The 23,415-nt window shown below is 41.0% G+C and overlaps 1 protein-coding gene across 2 annotated transcripts in view; it reads right to left on the bottom strand.

Moving 5' to 3' along the window:
• Window positions 1-3,869: 3,869 nt before the first annotated feature.
• The window catches only part of cerk (ceramide kinase), a 59,482-nt gene continuing 39,936 nt past the window's right edge, over window positions 3,870-23,415 (bottom strand). The window contains exons 8-13 of one of the 2 annotated variants that reach the window (XM_078235527.1): window positions 22,685-22,837; window positions 21,557-21,662; window positions 20,150-20,220; window positions 16,270-16,475; window positions 13,610-13,818; window positions 3,870-6,583 (exon numbers count right to left, since the gene is read on the bottom strand). In XM_078235527.1, coding sequence (XP_078091653.1) covers window positions 6,496-6,583; window positions 13,610-13,818; window positions 16,270-16,475; window positions 20,150-20,220; window positions 21,557-21,662; window positions 22,685-22,837 — 833 coding nt within the window. In that variant the 3' untranslated portion in view covers window positions 3,870-6,495. The remainder of the gene's footprint in view (window positions 6,584-13,609; window positions 13,819-16,269; window positions 16,476-20,149; window positions 20,221-21,556; window positions 21,663-22,684; window positions 22,838-23,415) is intronic. The other variant, XM_078235526.1, reaches the window with a different exon arrangement.

The following is a 23,415-nucleotide window of genomic DNA, read 5'->3' on the forward strand; positions in this document are numbered from 1 at the left end:
AGTGATGGAAAAGGATGAGTGGTGTCCCAAGGGTAAGGTGATGGATTGGGGGAAGGCTAACTTTAGTGGGATCAGGCAGAAATTGGCAGCTCTTGATTGGGAGAGGCTGTTTGAGGGTAAATCCACATCTGGCATGTGGGAGTCTTTTAAGGAACAGTTGTTAGGGCTACAGGACAAGCATGTGCCTGTAAAAAAGAAGGATAGGAAGGGTAGGATTAGAGAACCGTGGATAACCAGGGAAATTGAGGGACTGGTCAAAAAGAAAAGAGAGGCGTATGTTAGGTCCAAGCAGCTAAAAACAGAGGGAGCTCTGGAGGAGTACAAAGAAAGTAGGAAAGTACTCAAACGGGGAATTAGAAGAGCAAAAAGGGGTCACGAAATGTTCTTGACAGACAGGATTAAGGAGAATCCCAAGGCATTTTATTCATACGTTAGGAACAAAAGGGTTGTTAGGGAAAAAATCGGACCTCTCAGGGACAAAAGTGGGGAATTATGCTTGGAGCCCAAAGAAGTAGGGGAGATCCTAAATGAATACTTTGCGTCGGTATTCACAAAGGAGAGGGATGTGTTGACTGGGAGTGTCTCGGAGGGGAGTGTTGAACCGTTGGAGAAAATCTCCATTACAAAGGAGGAAGTGTTAGGTTTGTTAGAGAATATAAAGACTGACAAATCCCCAGGGCCTGATGGAATCTATCCAAGGCTGCTCAGGGAGACGAGAGGTGAAATCGTTGGGCCTCTGACGCAAATCTTTGTCTCGTCACTGGACGCAGGTGAGGTCCCAGAGGATTGGAGGATAGCTAATGTGGTCCCGTTATTTAAGAAGGATAGGAAGGATAACCCGGGTAATTATAGGCCGGTGAGCTTGACGTCCGTGGTGGGGAAGTTGTTGGAGAAGATTCTTAGAGAAAGGATGTATGCGCATTTAGAAAGGAATAAACTCATTAACGATAGTCAGCATGGTTTTGAGAGAGGGAGGTCATGCCTCACTAACCTGGTGGATGTTGTCTATATGGACTTTAGTAAAGCGTTTGACAAAGTCCCTCATGGTAGGCTGGTGAAAAAGGTTGGATCTCATGGGATAAAGGGGGAGGTGGCTAGATGGGTGGAGAACTGGCTTGGTCATAGAAGACAGAGGGTGGTAGTGGAAGGGTCTTTTTCCGGCTGGAGGCCTGTGACTAGTGGTGTTCCGCAGGGCTCTGTATTGGGACCTCTGCTGTTTGTGATTTATATAAATGATCTGGAAGAAGGAGTAACTGGGGTGATCAGTAAGTTTGCGGACGACACAAAACTGGCAGGACTTGCAGATAGTGAGGAACATTGTCAGAGGCTACAGAAGGATATAGATAGGCTGGAAATTTGGGCAAGGAAATGGCAGATGGAGTTCAATCCTGATAAATGCGAAGTGATGCATTTTGGTGGGAATAATGTAGGGAGGAGCTACACGATAAATGGAAGAACCATAAAGGGTGTAGAGACGCAGAGGGACCTGGGTGTGCAAGTCCACAGATCTTTGAAGGTGACGTCACAGGTGGAGAAGGTGGTGAAGAAGGCATATGGCATGCTTGCCTTTATAGGACGGGGCATAGAGTATAAGAGTTGGGGTCTGATGTTGCAGATGTATAGAACGTTGGTTCGGCCGCATTTGGAATACTGCGTCCAGTTCTGGTCGCCACACTACCAGAAGGACGTGGAGGCTTTGGAGAGAGTACAGAGGAGGTTTACCAGGATGTTGCCTGGTATGGAGGGGCTTGGTTATGAGGAGAGATTGGGGAAACTGGGGTTGTTCTCCTTGGAAAGACGGAGGATGAGGGGAGATTTAATAGAGGTGTATAAAATTATGAAAGGCATAGATAGGGTGAACGGTGGGAAGCTTTTCCCCGGGTCGGTGGTGACGTTCACGAGGGGTCATAGGTTCAAGGTGAAGGGGGGGAGGTTTAACACAGATATCAGAAGGACATATTTTACACAGAGGGTCGTGGGGGCCTGGAATGTGTTGCCGGGCAAGGTGGTGGAGGCGGACACACTGGGAACGTTTAAGACTTATCTAGACAGCTATATGAACGGAGTGGGAATGGAGGGATACAAAAGAGTGGTCTAGTTTGGACCAGGGAGCGGCGCGGGCCAATTGTTCTTTGTTTCTCGTTTCAAGGCTTCATTCTATGATCATCTTGCTGGTGCCAGTACAGAGCGAGACTGCGGATAGTTGGGAACCTGTCTCGGGGGCAGGGAATTCAGATGGTGTTCGTAAAGCAGAAGTGGAAATGAATAGGGTTGGGAAGCATTTTCTGATCAGGGCCAGTGTGATCTCCTGGACTCGTTTCGATCGCCACAGGGGGTCGGAGAGGAATTTCCCAGATTTTTTTCCCCCATATTGGCCCTGGGGTTTTCACTCTGGGTTTTCGCCTCTCCCTGGAGATCACATGGTCTGGAATGGGGGGGTGGGGGTGAGTTAATAGGTTGTGATGAACAAAGCATCGTAGCTGTGAGGGACAGCTCGGTGGATAGGATATTAGGATGTAGATAGGCTGGAAAATTGGGCGGGGATCCTGGATTCAGGATTCAATCCTGGACCGGGGAGCGGCGCGGGCTTGGAGGGCCGAAGGGCCTGTTCCTGTGCTGTATTGTTCTTTGTCTGCGTGGGTTTCCTCTGGGTTGTCCAGTTTGCTCCCACACTCCAAAGGTGCGCAGGTTAGGTTGATCGGCCATGCTAAATTGCACCCTAGTGTAGGTTAGGGGGATTATCAGGGTAAATATGTGGGGTTACATTTATAGGGCCTGGGTAAGATGCTCTGTTGGACAGTTGGTGCAGACTTGATGGGCTGAATGACTTCCTTCTGCACTGTAGGGATTCTATGATTTTAAGAAGCAACCTGCTGTGCTGGCAATGATCTAACAGACAATATCAGTCTCTCAATAGAGCTAGGAGACTGCACTGACAGCAGTGACTGCTGACATGCATCGTAGCGATGCTGCAGATGAAATATGGTGATGATTAAGGCTATCAGAAGGTACCAAACATGGAGAATACTGTCCAAATCTGCAAAATCAAGAGGTTAATTTTTTTTAAATGCCAAATTCAGAGCTGGCAATTATCCATGTCCTTGAAGTGCAGCATAGGAATTGCTCACTAATAAAAAAAGGTGCCTGGACTTTCAAAACATGGATTACAATTATATTGATCCACAAGTTCAGTTTGCACCAGAAGGCAAATCAGAGGATTTGAGATCATCATTATTTCTGCAAGTGCACTGAAACTAGGTTAAATAGAAAGTGTATTACACATGACATCAATCACATTTTAGAAATTAATTACAAAACACGATAGCTAGCAAAAGTTGTGGAATATTTGAGTTGCAGCCAAACTGAAACAAGGGCCATGTAACAAACTATGAAACTGTTGGAATTGCTTTAAAGTCTAACTGGTTTACAAATGTCCTTTAGGGAAGGAGACCTGTCTTCTTGGCAGGCGGATAGGTTGGGGGAAGGCGTAGGGAGAGTTTAGCTGCACAGTAATTCCATTATTTCTGTTACAAAATAGGTTTGGTCTCATTCCAATGCTACCTGAGCATTTTTTAAGCATTGTGCAAGCTTAAATTATGCAAGTACATTGTTCACACTAGTAAAAGCTTTTGATGAATGAATTCAGTATTTGCAGAGAGTAAAATCAAGTTTGGTTTTAACAAAAAGCTAATTGAATGTTAGAAATCAGTTTTGATGGGCAAAAATTAAAAAACCTGTAGTACCTTGAAGGAGTTGCTTCATCAAGCTTGTTTATAAGCTTGTTCAGATGGAAAACTGCTCCAATAAACTAATAGGAAATAATAGAGTTCTTGGTCTGAAACACATGGAATACACTTTCAACAATAAATATACTCATCCTTGAAAATAATTCAAGTGTTTAATGAATGAGAAAATACACATGAAATCTGGTTAAAAATAATTTAGTAGCAAATATGTCGCAAGATTAACTAATATACATCATCTCAGGTTTTTACAGCATTTTGTTTGCATTCAGTTGCTGAATGAGTAATTAAATGGGGTTCCGATACAAATTTTTTTAAATCTAGAGTTTTCATGAACTCTAGATGGGAAAACCTGATCGATTAGTTTCTTGACTAATTGGACATATATTTATTGGGAATAAGTAATTCAAAGAGAGTAAAATGGTGAAAACAATTCAAATACTTTTCGCATGAAAATCAACGTGTAAAAGTTTAACTCTTTTTTTCCACTGAGATTATATCCCGAATGCTCCACTTCCTGCTCGAGAAGGGTGGGAGTGGGACCTCATCCGTGATACTCAGCCACAGGCTTCCACACGGTAAGGGCAGAGAATTCTGTCAGCAGTGTGCAGCAGGGTTGCTGCAACAGTACCAGAGGTGGTAAGGAACATTTTTAAAAAAGGACAAAATAAACCTAAAGATTAGCATTCAATTTGATGCCAATGCTTCAGCCAAGACTAAGGTCTTAACCAGGTGAAGTAAAGGCAGCAACTATGCATTCTCCTTCCATCCAAGATCATTCATTTTCCAAAGGCTATCAAATAAGTTTTTCCCGGTGATCCCAGGGTGTGACAGCAAAAGCAAACTTGAAGCAAATGAGCTATGAATCTATGCCCTGTCGCTTGCTGGCATTTGCAGGCAGATATGAAAGGAAAATAGCTGCAATCCCAACAAGAGGATAAAAAGTAAGGTCAGGCAGGGAGATGGTAACAATAGACCTGATTTTTCAGGCCCGATTCAGGGCATGAAAGCAAGAGTAAAATCCTGCCCCTTATACCTAAACTGAGAAAAAGACAGTTCAGCAAACTAAAATGTTTCAAAGAGCATGGTTCAACCTTGCACCAATTATGAAATTGCTAATCTAACTGAGAAAGTGAAAGACATAGCATCATTTGCAAGATCCTTCACTCCTCACTGTGTTCTAAAGCATTTCATTAACTAATTACTTTTGAAATATTATGTAGGGAAACATAGCAGCTAAGTTGTATCTAGCAAGGTTCCAGATTTGACAATAAGATGAATGAGCAGGCTAAGTGTACGGAGGTGTGGGAGATTAAGATGGAAGAAGGTGAGAGCAAAGAGTAATGCAAATAAAAATTAGAGCATTCACTTTAGTTTCTTTTCATCTCGGTAATTTTACCTCACCAATTCCTCACTAACAACTATTTTATGGACAACCCCCCACAAACACACATGCACACAACACGAGACGATTTTACGAAAGTATAGGAGCTAAGCAGACCATCAGAAATGGCCTGCCGAATAAATTACTGGAAAAATAGCTTCTCGGTTCTTCAACATGAAACATTTTTGAACTGCTTACATCAACAAATCAGGGAATGCTTTGTGGGACAAGCACTGAAAACAAATCACACTTACAAAGACAGTGTGGATGACATCCAATCCAGTTATTTACATTAGCTGTGTACAATTTAAAAGGATGTCAAAGAAAAATACAATGAACTACATATTCACAGACATGCCAAAAACAAACCTAAACAAATATTTTTGAAATAAACAGAAGTCGAATAAAACAAAACATTAATACTTGGTCAAGAAACAAAAGTCTGCACTGCAGGAACCAACTCCGTGCAGCTGTACATAGTACTGAATATTCTTATAAGAGGAATGTAAAATACAGAAGAAAAATGGTGAGTGCTACCTTCTGTAGTTCAGTTAGATATAATCTATTAGTGCAATAACACTACTACCTACATATGATTCACATAGTGAACACATACTAAGCTAAGCAAAGGCTAGCTTCATACTACAACAATAAATATATATTTATATTTGTTATGTACAAACTCAAATACTTAATTCAGTATTTTATATATTTTTGCTCTATTAATAGTTACTAAAATAAAGAATTGTTCACAAACTATAGCATCTTTGTATAATTGCTTAGAAAGTACAATCAGATTGCATTGATAAGTTGCAAGGTGGAGTAAATGAAAAAAAGAGAGTTCAGTTCAAAGAATGTAGTTCCAAAAGCAATTTGGATTCTGTCAGAAAAACATAAATTACAAAATCTGCAGTCTAAATTTTAATAGCAGTCAGTAAATCAGTACTGATACCTATTCCAATTTAAAATGAGGCACATGCTTACAAGTGGCTTGCTTTTAAACTCTGTTCCACTTTTTAGTTATGCATTTTTAAAAATTCTAATTTTCAAACCACAGCTTCTTGCAACAGAGCAATGACATTGTTAATCGACCTTTTTTTTATACTGAAATACTGCAACTTAAACTTAAATTCTCCTCTTGAAATGCAAGTCTTAAATTAAAAATTGACAACTGAAACTACTCTTTAAATTTGTTTTTGTTCTGTTGCTTGTAATGCTTACGTTTCGTGTAATAAATATTACTGGCTACAACTAGTAATGTAAATTAATTTAGAATTACAAGATTACAGAGTAAATTTCAAAACTTCAATACCCTAGTTTAAAATTTGACATAAATGGTTTTTTGTCCTGAGATAGCCTGGAACCTACTTAAACTACAAATGAATTTGTAACATCTTTCTGCATAGTAAGTTCTTCTATTCCTCTTACAAAAAGCCTCAACAGCTGGCAGTGAACCCTACAAAGAGAAATAAAATAAAATTAGTTAAGAATTTAACATTAAAATATTTTTCTTTCAGCACAAATATTTAGGGAACAGGACACCAATAGTGGGAAGAAGCCCACATGGAGGAGACGTTGCCGCAACTTCCTTGGACCAGCAATCGGCACTGGGTTGCCCTTCCATAACCAATTACTTAAGTGGTCTTTCTTCTGACCCTGTCTTGTCAGACCTTCTGACTCAGGCCCAGCAAGATCCAGGCAGTGCAGAACACCCATGGGGTCCAATGTCAAATCCAGCTCCGTTGAAACGTCCTAAATCAAATGTACACGATAACCCTTTCCACATACTCCTATGCAGGTGGTGGGGGGAATCATGTGGGGTGTGGTTAGTTATGAGCGGTGTTCCCTGGGGAAGGGGGAGGTGGGAGTATGAGGAAAATCCCATGGAGGGGGGTTCAGTCTGGGAATTTGCAACAGTTGCCCAGAAATTAGAGATTTCAATTCATCCAACTTATTGAGTGAGTAATGATTGGCATAATCTTGACTGAACCATCCAAAGTTTGCCAATTAAAATCTCATTTTCAGATGGTTACCAGCACTGAGCAATTACCCAGAAGATGTTTGCATTTCTGGGCATTTGCCATGCAAACAGTTACCTGTGAAGTTCCAAGAGGGGTTCCCTAGTGCATCTTTGGGGTACCCCACAATCCGATGCGGGGGAGTTTAGAGGTCATGGCCCATTGTGACATGGTATATGTCATGTTCCATATGTTTAATGGAATAAGAGTGAAAATTTATTTTAAAAAATGTTGAAACCAATGTTGGCTTAAATGCATTAATAAACTTGCTGAACTGACTCAAGATCTATGTTCCAAAACTGTGCGCTGTGAAGCTGCTCCATTAAACTGTAGTCACCTGAGAACCGTGTACCAAGTTACAATGATAACGTAAATGAGAACAGTGGGACAATGTCAACAACTGAGGGAAAACACAAAACACTGATCAAAACATATAGATTCTACATTGCACCAAAGATTCCCGACTATGATTTTATTTCTCACTCGTGTTGGCTTAAATGTTACTAAAACACGGTTCTTATAATTCTGCCTTTGATGTGATCTCACTTAATGTTCAGCAATTCATTGTGAAAACAAACACACAAATCAATTATATCCTGAAAGTGCATTAGCTTCTCATTTCCAAAGATCAATAATGGTGATGCTGAGATATCGAACAGAAGAACATAAATGGAGTCTAATTAAATTAAGATGCATTCTATTGAAAGAATGCCAATTTGAAAATGTTTCTGCTCGAATAGATTTGAACATTGCATTTCCAAAGATGATTTATATCGATTCAGACAACTGGAGTATGTGGAACGGTTTATCGTACACATTTGATTTAGCACAGCTTCAATATTAACTGATGTCTTTTAGTAAACGGAGCAATATTATCTTCTAAAAATATTTATGTTCATTATAAGTTTGAACCCTTATCATATGAAAACCAACAGTACATCCGTACAAACTGCACAGGAATTATGATGTCCTACATTTATAGGATGAACAAAATGAATGAACCTCCAAATTTAAAACAGCATTGTCAAATAATATTCAGATACAGACATTTACCGTAGTCAAAAGACCACTTTCACCACCTTCTCAAAATCTAAACAGGACAGCTCCTTGGTAGGTCTATAGTTTCAGCCTAGTCATACCTCACCATACTGATTTTTTCCTATCCCAACTCAACTGCTTCTCCCCTTGTGTGGTGAATAAGATTGGTGAGCTACAAGAGCAAATATCCAAGTGGGAATATGTGGTGGCAAAAATGGAAATGTGGCTTAAAAGTGGTGAGAAGTAGGCATTTATTATTCAGGGATACAAAGTGTTCACAAAAGATAGAGAAGGAAAAAACAGAGACGGAGTGATAGTATTGATTAGTGAAGACAGTGGTGTTTGAAAGAGGATGTCCTTGAGAGGAAAGAGGCAGAATTCATGAGAACCAAGGAAGCTATGATCACACAACTTGGAATAATTTATATGACTCCAAACAGTGAGAGAGGAATAGAAGAGACATTCTGCAAATGTGCAAGAACCATAGAGTGGTGACATTAGGGGACCTTAGTTACAAAATATTTATTGGGCTAATGTTCAAGTAAAGAGAGAGGAGGGGAAGGAATTTCTGAAACTTCCTCAGGAGAATTTCCTTGACTAATATGTTCTCAGTCCATCTAAGGAGGCAACACTGCTTGATCTGGTGCTGGGAGATGAGGTGGGCCAAGTGGACCATGTGTCTATGATGGAAAAATTGGGTAACAGTGATCATATCACAAGGTTTAGATTAGTAATGGCAAAGAGCAAGAAATAGTAATTAGAACTTGTGAATAGGAAGACAGTTAACTTCATTGGGCTAGGTGGCAATCTTACCAGAGTAAAATGCAATCCACGACTGATAGGAAAAACAGTAATGGACGATATGAACATGCAAAGTAGGAGGCCTGCTCTGCCATTCAATATGATTATGGCTGATCTGTTTGCATTGAGTTCCATTTACCACTGATAACCTTTCATTCTCTTACCCTATACGAATCTACCTACCTGCCTTAAGAATATTCAATGACCCCATCTTCATCACCTTCGGAGGCAAATAATTCCAAAGTCTCACAACCCTCAGAAAAAAATTCTCATCTCAATCCTACAAAACAGTGTCCCCTACTTTTGGACTCACCCACAGGAGGAAATCTTATCAAAAAATGGCAAAGGGTTGGTTCCGGCAAGAAAAAGTGTTTTTCTACAGAGAAATATGCCTGTCTTCTCTCCAGATCTTACCACAATGCCACAAAAAAAGAACAGGAAGTGTTTCGCGCCATCAAGTGGGGGGGCCGGCAGAGCTTGGTTTCAGAGATTGGGGCACCATGTTTAATCTGACATTCCCCACCCCAATTGGACTGGCATTTTCCACCCCCCTTGATTGGAGCTGGCATTTCCCCCACCCACAGTCAGTGCCAGCACCCCCACCCCCGAACTTGCATATTAACTTTTTGTGATGCATATATCCCTCTGCATTCTGCAGTCATTCTCCATTTAATTAATACTCTGCTTTTTTATTCTTCCTGCCAACGTGAACAACTTCATGGTACAGGCAGGTACATTCCAACAAGGGCAAAAAGTAGGGGAATCAAAACCAGAGTTCCTTGGATGACAAGGTAGGGAGAGAATATGAAACAACAAAAAAGGTGTATGATGCATGTCAGGTAAATTCTTCAAGTGACGACCAGGCCAAATACAATAATGAGAGGGGATAAGTGAAGAAGAAAATAAATAACTGGCAAAGCGAGAAAAGAATGGCAGCTAGCATAAAAAGGAACACAGAAATCTTCTACCGTCACGTAAATAGTAAGCAGGCAGTAAGAGATGAAGTGGGGCTATTAGGAGCAAAGAGGGTGATCACAGAAATCCTACAGTACAGAAAGAGGCCATTCGGCCCAACGAGTCTGCACCAACCACAAACCCACCCAGGCCCTACCCCCATATCCCTACATAATTACCCACTAATCCCTCTAACCTACGCATCTCAGAACACTAGGGGCAATTTTTTTTTAGCATGGCCAATCAACCTAACCCGCACATCTTTGGACTGTGGGAGGAAACCGGAGCACCCGGAGGAAACCCACGCAGACACGAGGAGAATGTGCAAACTCCACACAGACAGTGACCCAAGCCGTGAATCGAACCCAGGTCCCTGGAACTGTGAAGTAACAGTGCTAACCACTGTGCTACCATGCCGCCCATGATGTATGCTTAGAAGTGCAGAGTGCAGTTAGAACACTGAGTATTTTGTTTTGTTATTTACCAGACATAAAAATATCGGTAGCAGAGATAGTAGAGGTAATGAATGGGGTGAATATTGAGACAGAATTTATTCGACGATACTTGGATTGGACAAGTCACTTGGCTTGAATGGCTTGTATTCCAGGTTGCTGAAGGAAGCGCAGGCAGCAGCAGGGTTTGCCATAATCTTCAATCTTTTCTCGATATGGGGGAAGATGCAAGAGCATTGGAGATTGGCAAACGTGAAACCTTCATTCAAGGGGGTAAAGACATTTCTAGTAACTACAAGCTGGTAAGTCTAACATTAGTGGTGGGTAAGATTAAAGGACGAAGATCAGGCAAAAAAAAGGAGAGGTTTGAGCTGATTAAGAGTCAGCAATGAGATAGATCATGCTGGACTACTGAAATGAATTTTCAGATGAAAAAACAGAAGGTTGAACAAAGAACAAAGAACAGTACAGCACAGGAAACAGGCCCTTCGGCCCTCCAAGCCTGTGCCGCTCCTTGGTCCAACTAGACCAATCGTTTGTATCCCTCCATTCCCAGGCTGCTCATGTGACTATCCAGGTAAGTCTTAAACGATGTCAGCGTGCCTGCCTCCACCACCCTACCTGGCAGCGCATTCCAGGCCCCCACCACCCTCTGTGTAAAAAACGTCCCTCTGATATCTGAGTTATACTTCGCCCCTCTCAGCTTGAGCCCGTGATCGTCACCTCTGACCTGGGAAAAAGCTTCCCACTGTTCACCCTATCCATACCCTTCATAATCTTGTACACCTCTATTAGATCTCCCCTCATTCTCCGTCTTTCCAAGGAGAACAACCCCAGTCTACCCAATCTCTCCTCATAGCTAAGACCCTCCATACCAGGCAACATCCTGGTAAACCTTCTCTGCACTCTCTCTAACGCCTCCACGTCCTTCTGGTAGTGCGGCGACCAGAACTGGACGCAGTACTCCAAATGTGGCCTAACCAGCGTTCAATACAGCTGCATCATCAGACTCCAGCTTTTATACTCTATACCCCGTCCTATAAAGGCAAGCATACCATATGCCTTCTTCACCACCTTCTCCACCTGTGTTGCCACCTTCAAGGATTTGTGGACTTGCACACCTAGGTCCCTCTGTGTTTCTATACTCCTGATGACTCTGCCATTTATTGTATAACTCCTCCCTACATTATTTCTTCCAAAATGCATCACTTCGCATTTATCCGGATTAAACTCCATCTGCCACCTCTCCGTCCAATTTTCCAGCCTATCTATATCCTGCTGTATTGCCCGACAATGCTCTTCGCTATCCGCAAGTCCAGCCATCTTCGTGTCATCCGCAAACTGGCTGATTACACCAGTTACACCTTCTTTCAAATCATTTATATATATCACAAATAGCAGAGGTCCCAGTACAGAGCCCTGCGGAACACCACTGGTCACAGACCTCCAGCCGGAAAAAGACCCTTCGACCACTACCCTCTGTCTCCTATGGCCAAGCCAGTTCTCCACCCATCTAGCCACTTCTCCTTGTATCCCATGAGCCTTAACCTTCTTAACCAACCTGCCATGTGGGACTTTGTCAAATGCCTTACTGAAATCCATATAGACGACATCCACGGCCCTTCCTTCATCAACCGTTTTTGTCACTTCCTCAAAAAACTCCACCAAATTTGTAAGGCACGACCTCCCTCTTACAAAACCATGCTGTCTGTCACTAATGAGATTGTTCCATTCTAAATGCACATACATCCTGTCTCTAAGAATCCTCTCCAACAACTTCCCTACCACGGACGTCAAGCTCACCGGCCTATAATTTCCTGGGTTATCCCTGCTACCCTTCTTAAACAACGGGACCACATTCGCTATCCTCCAATCCTCAGGGACCTCACCCGTGTCCAAAGAAGTGACAAAGATTTCCGTCAGAGGCCCAGCAATTTCATCTCTCGTCTCCCTGAGCAGTCGAGGGATGCAATGGATGTTTTCTATGTGGATTTTGAGGAAGTTTTCATAGAAATACCATACAAATGTCTGGTTAATAAAATTGTGGCTTATGGAAAAGAAGGGTAATGTCAACCTGGTTTAAAAAAAAGATTGAAAAAGAGAGTGATTAGTGGTTGCTTTTCCAGACTGAAGAATGATGGACAGTGGTGTTCCTCAAGAGTCAGTGCCAATAACCACTGCTTTTTTGACATGTATAAATGACTTGAATGTTGGAACACGGACTAAAATGTCAAAAGTTTGCCAATGATACCAAGCCTGGAATGGAAAACAATGAGGATGATACCAATCAACTCCAACAGAACACAGACAGACTAGCAGAATGGGCAGATAAATGGCAGGTAGAATTTAATGCCGAGAAGTATGAATGATTATCTTCTATGCCGCCACAACAACTATGATGGGATTAGCAGTGCAAAATGTCCAGCATAGGTCCTTCCACTTTGCTGGACCATGTCAATGAAAAAGCTGAGAAGGAAATTTGCACCTTTTCAAACTGGAAAGAAAGGCGAGAAGATGTTGAGTTAGGATGCTCAAGAGGAATTCCTCAGCTAAGCAAAGGCTCAATATCCTAGTTAGTGGAGTAGGCCTAAATGGACAAGCAATAGGATGTCTACCAGTACTCACGCATAGTTTTAGCCTATAAACCTCCATCAGTAGCCCTTAATTTTTTTTCCAAGTGCTCCAACACTACTTTTTCCAATCGCTGCTTATGTTTTTCTGGATTTAGATAAGAGGATGTGGATAAATAGAGTGCATCTCCAAGGGAAGAAAATATGCATTCAACAACAGGTAAGTGCAAACAGCTTGGTGGATTTTTCAATGATTTAGTTTGGAAATGCAAAATTTGGGGACAAATGGGTTTCAGCATGTTCATCAACATTCGTACAAGATATGACACTTATATTCATCCCAGGTGCTTTTACATTTAGATCAAAGTCCATGATGAGTGATAGGTCTATGTTGCAAAGCAATTGCACTATTTCACTGGATCTCAGAGCCAATCATGCACCAGGCACGAGTAAATTAGCTATTTAAACTTCAAAATACACATTACTTTTAACCATATGAAAATCTGAACTATCCATTTAATTGCGATTTGCCACTATCACACATTAGTGAACAGTGGCAAATTAATTTTTCATTAAGTCAGTGACCCTGTAGTCTTTCTGTGCAACTGGTTGACAGGCTGGGGTAATTTACTAGACAATAAACACCTACCTCACTTCAATGGCTGCGTGCTTAATTATCTCTCCATCACAATTCCAACTGCTCTGAAGCTGTGCACAGCTGCAGCTGGGATGATCCCTACAGATCTGGCCAAATAGATTTTTACCGACATCCTGGATATCACTATCCTCCTCGTCACAATACTTTGGTGTAAATTTGAATTTCTTCACTCTGTAAACCTCAACAAATGCAAGGTCAAACTGAAATATATAAAAGGATAATGTGGTGAATGTTAACACTTTTGAATGCATTGATTTCTCAAAAAGTACTGGAATAAATACTGAATTTGAACATCTATTAAAAAGATCAACACAGGAATGATTCTGCAGTCTGAGTGTTCTCACACGCCATGGCTGTACATTAGTACCATATCAAATTAAAGATGTTACATATTTGATGATTTTCCCCAGTTCTGCTTAAAGATTTTATCAAATTCTGATCAGCTTCTTTAACAATGAAACATCATGGTGTTACTGCTGAAACTAACATGAGTCTTCAAGCCATCACTTAAGTTATTTGCAAAGTAGTGGCATGTATTCATTTTTTTTCTACTGGCATATACATTAGTATCTGCAGTTTGATGAGCTCATACTTTAAATCAGAGAAGTGCCAATTTGTGTCATTGCATTATGGAAGCTTTCTTGAATAGTGATGTATTTATGAAGCATTATTTTCAAAATGCATTTATTACAAATGCAACTAATATTATGCAAGATGTGGCATGGCATGATGCTTACAAGTACATACTTATAGAAAATAGCTTTAAACTGTACCGTTAGTTTACGTATTTGCAAATATTTAACTTTTACTACATTTTTTGAAGATTACAGTATATTGTAGCTGCGCTGTATGCACATAGTGCAGCAGTCACTGTATGCAATAGCAACCCTACTCCAACACAAAATTAACCATTGTGCATATTTTTTTTTTAAATTAAAAAACATCAACCTGCAATACAAACGAGATAACCAGGTAAGAAATACACAGCCTGCCTGCTGTTTCTTAGTTAACATTAACTCCAAAAGGTATATCCTATACATAAATATTAATGTCTGCCCACAGTCACAAGTATAATCAAAGGATTCTGTCGTAAACATAAAATACTGACAGTTTAAGAATGAGGAGAACATGAAATATTCTTGAAAATAACACTTCAAGTTTAAGTATTAAAAAAAGGCGGCATGGACAAGTTGGACCGAAGGGCCTGTTTCCATGCTGTAAACCTCTATGACTATTAAAATTAGATTTAAAGTCAATTACATTTACACTCCCGGATAACATCATGCAACAAGGATTTAATATAATGCAATAAGGATTAACTTTATCACTGTCCAAGCCAAGCCTAAACTGATACAATTCCACCTTATCCATGCCATTAAACATAATTTCAGATTAGTTCTATCGCAATTTTAAACAGGGTTTGGGCAATCCACTGGAGATGTTGCAGACGTGCGTGGTTTTGGAAGTCTGACCATTTAAAAAGCTAGCAAGTGATTTTAAAAAGCTGTCAAACCAAATACCCCCCTAGTTTGGGAGCTGCTGCAAACAAAGGGTGTTAATTAGACATTGTATTAACTGCATAATCTATTTTGAAAAAGTATTCAGGGGATGTCAGCATCATTGGCTAGACCAGCAATTTTTGCCCATCCCCAATTGCCTTCGAGAAGGTGATGGTGAATTACTTTCTTGAATCGCTGTAGTCCATGTGTTGTAGGAACAGCTACAGTGCTGTTAGGAAGGGAGTTCCAGGAACAGTGATATATTTCCAAGTCAGGATGGTGTGTGGCTTGGAGGGGAACCTGAAGGTGGCGGTGTTCTTGTACAGCTGCTGCCCTTGTCCTTTTAAGTGATAAAGGCCATAGATTTGAAAGGTGCTGTCAATGGGGCCTTGGTGAGTTGCTGCAGTGCATCTTGCAGATGGTACAAACTGCTGATACTGTGTGGGTGGTGGAGAGAGTGGATGTTGGAGGTGATGGATGTGATGCCAATCTATATATTCAACATTAGAATGTGTTTATGTGCATGTTCCCAAAGACTTTTATATACTGCTTCAGTAATCTGTAACTTTTTTAATACAAAATCTGAATATTCTCCCTATTTGTGGTTCATTATTAAATTCAACTACATTTCTTTTGCAAGTTTATATTGAGAAGCAAACTACTTCACAAAATAATTGGTTTGACTCATGTTACAAGTTACATGACAGCACTGCAAACCAAACAGTTGAATGTTATGTCTACATTTATTGAAAGAGATGGGAAATGTTGGATACACCATTAGATCATTAAGCACCTGCAAACAAAAAAAGTTAAAAGCTTTGACAAAATGTTTCCTCAGAACCCCTAAACCTAAAAGATTAACTGGTCTTTTCTCAGGATTGTATATCCTGCTTTTTGTTTTAGGTCCCAGCATTTGCTAGGTTTTAATTTTAGTATTTACTCATCTTCAGTCTCAACTTGTTAATTTTGTCAAATCATCAACATTTCCCCAACATGAAAGAAAATGCTTTTCCTCAAGTAGAGGGTGATTTTAACAATAATATACATTACACAGACTGAATAAATTGCAGAAATATCATGGGGATATAAGGCTGTTACCCTTTTGTATTGCTATGCATATAACATGAAATGGAAAGTCCAATAGATGTATACCTGGTCATCATTGTTTGTATGCCTGATGAGATGCCTCAGGAAACTGAGTCTTGAACATTTGCGGACTAAAATAAGGTCAATGGTTCCATCAGCCAAGTGTGCTGCTGGCGAAAGACCCTTGGGAGATTTTGGACATGCACAACTCATATTTGCTGAATTTATGGCCAGGAACCTTCCTTTAATCACTTTCCACTGTTGTCGCTCTTCTAAAATAAGAGAAACAAATGTTCACATAAACTGGTGAGGCGCAGATTACAATCTTTATTCTTGCATCTGTACCAATACATTCATTTTTAATTTCACACTTTAGACATTGAGGGTTCTCAAACAGTGGGATCCAGAGATTTTTCAGGATCTGCAAAGCAAGTGAATGAATAGCAACTAGAGACATCATGCAATTGGATGAAAATCACATTCATGATTAACCATTGGGTCTTGAGCCTGCGGCTAATTGCTGATAATCATGAGCAAACTAGTGATTGCCCAATAGTACTTCCTCAACTCCATCACTGTACTTGCACAGGACTATTTCAAATTTTCATGAATGTGCTGCCAAAAAAGAAATTGCATTCTAACTTGCCCATAGGCTGCAGTGGGAACATACTATTCCAGCTGCCGCATGGCTCCAGCAGCAAGTTCATATCAGAGGCCTAGCAGTGAGCAACATTCTCAAAGCAAAGGCTCCATTATCTATTGGTGTACATTCAGAGAAGCAACCAGCCGACAGCTTCCTCGATCATTATTGGATAGCGACCAGGAATCTTCTAGTTCCTCTTCGCACTCACTCCCAGTTCCCCATCCTCAACTTCCAATTCCACCCACTCTGGCTCTCCTCTTCCCACCACATTCCAACCCATACCATGCCCCATCAGCTCCTCAATCGCACTAAAGTCAGAGACAGCGCTGGTGTTTTCAATATTGACAGAACAGAGGAGTCAGGGTTGGTGGGAGGTAGCAGGAGAGTTGGAGATGGGTGGGAAGAGGAGCACAGAGCCACTGGAAAGAACAGCTGGGGAATCATGAACATTTATCACTAATTATAACAGTTCACAGGAGCAAAGCCTTCATCTACCCTGTCAATTTGTTGACGTGTGCGTGTGCTTATGAACCCTAAATATTTGCATGTAAAAATCTGCACAAGTTATGGAAAAATAAGCCAAACTCTTGCACAAATAGTCCCTCCTGCTTTAATAGGAATGGCAGGACCAGAGTGGGCTCCAGAAGGCACACTGCAATTTCCAGATTGCTGCTTAAGTCAGGTAACCCTATGTTGCACTGCCACTGCTTCCCTTAATAATGGTGAAGCTCTCAGTTGTGTCCACTATTGTGAAATGAAAATCCTAGCCATTGCTTATATATCATGAAATTTTGAATGAAATACTAAGTTTAAATAGTAAAAGTTTTTATAAATATATAAAAAGGAATAGAGTGGCTAGAGTGAATGTTGGACCCTTGGAGGACGAGAGGGGGGAGTTAATAGTGGGAAATGAGGATATGGCTGAGTCTTTAAATACGTTTTTTGTGTCGGTCTTCACGGTGGAGGACACAAATAGTTTGCCAAATATTAACGATAGAGGGTTGGCAGCAGGAGAAATACTTAATACGATTAATGTTACCAGAGAGGCAGTGCTGGGTAGACTAATGGGACTGAAGGTGGACAAGTCCCCGGGTCCGGATGGAATGCATCCCAGGGTATTGAAAGAAATGTCAGAGGTAATAGTGGATGCGTTAGTGATTATTTATCAAAACTCGTTGCATTCTGGGGTAGTGCCAGTTGATTGGAAAACGGCTAATGTTACGCCGCTGTTTAAAAAAGGAAGGAGACAAAAGGCGGGTAACTATAGGCCGGTCAGCTTAACGTCTGTAGTAGGGAAAATGCTGGAATCCATTATTAAAGAGGAGATAGCAGGGCATCTGGATAGAAATGGTTCGATCAATCAGACGCAGCATGGATTCATGAGGGGAAAGTCGTGCTTGACGAACATGTTGGATTTTTATGAAGATGTGACGAGGGCGGTTGATGGAGGAGAACCGGTGGATGCGGTGTTTTTGGATTTCCAAAAGGCGTTTGATAAGGTGCCCCATAAAAGGCTGCTGAAGAAGATTAGGGCACACGGAGTTGGGGGTAGTGTGTTAAAGTGGATTGGGGACTGGCTATCCGACAGGAAGCAAAGAGTCGGAATAAATGGGTGTTTTTCCGGTTGGAGGAAGGTAACTAGTGGCGTGCCGCAGGGATCGGTACTCGGGCCGCAACTGTTTACCATTTATATAGATGATCTGGAGGAGGGGACGGAGTGTAGGGTAACGAAGTTTGCAGACGACACAAAGATAAGTGGAAAAGTGAATCGTGTGGAGGACGGAGAAGATCTGCAGAGAGATTTGGACAGGCTGAGTGAGTGGGCGAGGATATGGCAAATGGAGTATAACGTTGAGAAATGCGAGGTTATACACTTTGGAGGAAATAATAACAAATGGGATTACTATCTCAATGGAAACAAATTAAAACATGCTACTGTGCAAAGGGACCTGGGGGTCCTTGTGCATGAGACGCAAAAGCCCAGTCTGCAGGTACAACAGGTGATCAAGAAGGCAAATGGGATGTTGGCCTATATTGCGAGGGGGATAGAATATAAAAGCAGGGATGTCTTGATGCACCTGTACAGGGCATTGGTGAGGCCGCAGCTGGAATACTGTGTGCAGTATTGGTCCCCTTATATGAGGAAGGATATATTGGCATTGGAGGGAGTGCAGAGAAGGTTCACCAGGTTGATACCGGAGATGAGGGGTTTGGATTATGAGAGGCTGAGGAGATTGGGTTTGTACTCGTTGGAGTTTAGAAGGATGAGGGGGGATCTTATGGAGACTTATAAGATAATGCGGGGGCTGGATAGGGTGGAGGCGGAGAGATTCTTTCCACTTAGTAAGGAAGTTAAAACTAGAGGACACAGCCTCAAAATAAAGGGGGGTCGGTTTAAGACAGAGATGAGGAGGAACTTCTCCCAGAGGGTGGTGAATCTCTGGAATTCTCTGCCCACTGAGGTGGTGGAGGCTACCTCGCTGAATATGTTTAAAGCGCGGATGGACGGATTCCTGAGCGGTAAGGGAATTAAGGGTTATGGGGATCAGGCGGGTAAGTGGTACTGATCCACGTCAGATCAGCCATGATCTTATTGAATGGCGGGGCAGGCTCGAGGGGCTAGATGGCCTACTCCTGCTCCTATTTCTTATGTTCTTATGTTTCACAAATAAATGTTAGAAATATCCAGGGCTCGCAAAATCCTCATGGAATTATAAGCTTCACAGTTTGTAACGTATCAAATTGCTTTAAGTAACTGAAGTAAAATGAATTACAGTAATATGCCAATGTAGTGAGAAATCAGAAGCTTCTGGCAGCAAAGCTTTTTGTGGCATGTGCAAAAATCTACCCTGTGGACTCAAAATTGCTGGCACAATTGGGGATTCCCACCAGCCCAGAAAGAGGAGAGACCTGCAGTTACATAGCACTTCAGATTTCAAAAAAAAAAAATCACCTGCACTCATTAAACACTTGCACTGAGCACTCTCAGCAAGTTCGACATTAACAATTGGCACAAACATTTTTTCCATACGTTAAAAATAGACACAGGGGACGAGATTCTCCAGCCTCCCAGCCGTGTTTCCCACCAGGAAGTGGCATGTTGTTTGCTAGCGGTGGGATTCTGTGGTTCCGCCACTGTCAATGGGAATTCCCATCGTCACCCCACAGCGGCAGGAAACCCTGGGGGTGGACGTGCACTGCCGGCAGGGCTGGAGAACCCCACTGGCGTGAATGACCGGAGAATCCACAATCTTTAAAGTACATGTTCAATAATGAACCTGACCACAAACATTTAGATCTCACCATCAAATTTGAATTTCCTTTCTTTTTGTGATATTCTCAACTGTTGCCCACTGTTTCTGCAGATATGACACCTGAAACAAGGAATACCCAGGATTTTGATCAAACAGTAACTGAAGGTTTTTCTGAAGTAAAAACATCAATAGCAAGTTCGACTGAACACAGGTTATTCTGGATTCTGTGGAAGACATAATACTGAGGCAATCAGTAAGTAAATCAGACAGCAAGGAGTGGCTTTCACATATGCGAAGTGTGGAAATCAGGAAATTACTGCGCAAAATTTGATAACCCGCATCTTGCCAACAGACAGCATCACATATGGTGTTAAATTACTGCAGTTATGCACTCGGCACACTTGGAAAAGGGCAAATTTATTTTGAAATGGAGGTACAAGTCTTAAAATTCCCAAACAATTTCTCTGGCATTGAAAAGTTACTGCTAAGATTGTATAGTCACATCCCTTTTCATTTTAATTATTGTTAAGAGTTAAAATTTAAAAAAACATTTTTTTCTTTGTCTCTCATCTCTCTCAATCCTGTCTTTCTTTCTCTATTTTGCTTTCTGTGCATCATTTGATATTATTCAAACTAGCATTTCCTGGTTTGGCTGTTTGTGCCTCTGGTGTGCATATCAGGAAGGATTATTCAACCCGATTGCTTAGCAATACACAGGTCCCAGGTCTTCCATGGAGGGCACTGCACTTGTTTTGACATACTTAATATTTGCAAGTTACAGTGCAAAATAATACAAAGTTCGAAGTACAAAGTAGGGTGGCACAGTGGTTAGCAGCGTCAGGGACCCGGGTTCAATTCCCGGCTTGGGTCACTGTCTGTGTGGAGTTTGCACATTCTCCCTGCATCTGCATGGGTTTCCTCCGGGTGCTCCGGTTTCCTCCCACAGTCTGAAAGATGTGCTGGTTAGGTGCATTGACTTGAACAGGCGCCAAAGTGTGGCGACTAGGGAATTTCACAGTAACTTGAGTGCAGTGTAAACCTTACTTGTGACTAATAAATAAACTTTAAAGTTCAAGGGCAAGTACAATTAACTGAGCACCATTCACTAACTGCAAAATCTGGGACAATAATATGTACCGGCATCCGAAAGACATTGTTCTTGGAACCATTGAACTAACATGTACATAATAGCTTGATTTTCTTACACAATTATTTTTAAAATCACTAATGCATATTAATGATTTTATAAAGCATATATTTTAATTATAGTAAATCATTGTTTTTAATTACAAGTATTAATCTTTTTGTGTAATATTCGCCTAACAGGCTGGTTAGTTAATACAGTTTAAATCAGGGACAGGAACAGAGAAAAATGATCAAACTTTGTCAACATAAATGTGCAATACCCATCACCTGGTACAGGATGGGTTAGAATTTGCAATGTCAGAATACTTACCCAGCTGTACATGGGCTTGGATCCCTTGGGCTGCCAAGTGTTTCAGTTGCTGGTAAATAAGAAATTGCTCCCTCATAGCAGTGATGTGAAAGAAAGGTCTTGAAACCTATATATAAAAAACACTAGTGAAGGTAAGATTGAGTTATTGGTTGATTGCCAGTCAAATTTAATTTTGCTCCACAGATGTTGGGCTTTAACAATGTACCCGAACAGGTGCCGGAGTGCAGCAACGAGGGGTTTTTACAGTAACTTGATTGCAGTGTTAATGTAAGCCCACTTGTAACACTCATAAATAAACTAAAAAAAGTGATGACAAGTGACAATGACTTGCATTTATATAGTGCCATTATCATATCAATGCAACGTTCAAACAAAATTTGACAAAGTCGCATGTAGGACAGGTGATTAAAAGCTTAGCCAAAGAGATAGGTTTTAAGGTGTGTTTTAATGGAGAAGAAAGATGTAGAGAGGGAGAGGCTTAGGGAGGGAAATCCAGAACTTAGGGTTTCGGTGGTTGGATGGTGGAGTGAAGAGAATCAGCAATGTTCAAAAGGCTAGTAATGGAGCAGCAGAAAAATCAGGCAGGGTCTAAGGCCTGGAGGGGGTTACAGAAGTAGGGAAGGATATGAAAAATGTTGGAAGGATTTGAAAAATATCGACGAGAAGTTTTAAATCAGGACATTGCCCGATTAGGAGTCAATATCAGGCAGAAAGCAGATGGATGGTGGGTGAATGGGACTTGGCGAGAGTTAGAACATAGGCACCAGTGCTTTGGATCAGTTAATGTTTACGGAGAGTGCAAAATGTTAGAGTGGCCTGAAGAGGATTTGAATAGTTGAATTTAGAGGTAGCAAAGGCATAGAAGAGGTTTTCAGTGGCAGATGACATGAGACAACAGACTGGGTTGATGATAATGCTCTAACAGATAATTTGCATATTTAGAAGTTTTTTGTTGTCAGAGTGTTTTTTATTCTGGAGGCAAACAACAAGACAAAAGCCACTTTCAGTCACACAGTGATTGAATGAAAACAGAAGGAATTCCTTTCAGAGATGCACAATTACACTATTTGCATTACCTGGCAACAACAATACTGTCACCTCAAATGTATATTCATAGATTAAAATTACCTGAAAAATCATATCTTGATGGACCCATCCAACGGTTCTTTTCACTGTCAATCAGGGTATCACCATAAAATCCATATCCTAATAGAGATACTGAATACTTCAAAAACATATTTTTATGATGAACTGAACTGACGTCGATGTGTTGAGAATCACCTGCACAAATAAGGAAAATGACATTAATGCTACTAATGCAACTATCATCTCTGAAAAAAAGGTTACACAATGCCCATCTTCAAAAGAGTAACTAAGGAATAAATACATTTTGACATCTATATTATTGATATAGTTTTACTTTCTGATAAATCAGACCAGTAAACTTCATTTTCAAAGATGCTAAGGTGGAAAGTTTTGATTGGGTGATAATAGATGAAAAGGGACTGCAGGGTTGGAGAGGTGTGGTGGTGGTGGAGGACACGGTAAAGCTGGAGTCCTTCCTCCGGTTGAGGTCTAATGCCATTCTGCTCATTAAATATAAGAAAAACATCAGCAGGGCATATGGGCATATGGAAAACTGAAATGCATGCAGTGTGAATTTTTTTTAAAAGCGGAAAGAGGCACAAATCAATAGAAAGGGTCCATTATAGAGATCTGACTACCGTGTTCAATTTTGGGCACTACACCTCAAAGGATACATTGGCATTGGAAGTGATTCATCACCGATTCAGAGGTCAATTAGAGGTTAATCTGCTCACAGAAGTTTGCAGATCGGTAGGTGCTTGTAAATTTTCAAT

Source organism: Mustelus asterias, chromosome 19, assembly GCF_964213995.1.
Source record: "Mustelus asterias chromosome 19, sMusAst1.hap1.1, whole genome shotgun sequence".
Classification (NCBI taxonomy): Eukaryota; Metazoa; Chordata; class Chondrichthyes; order Carcharhiniformes; family Triakidae; genus Mustelus; species Mustelus asterias.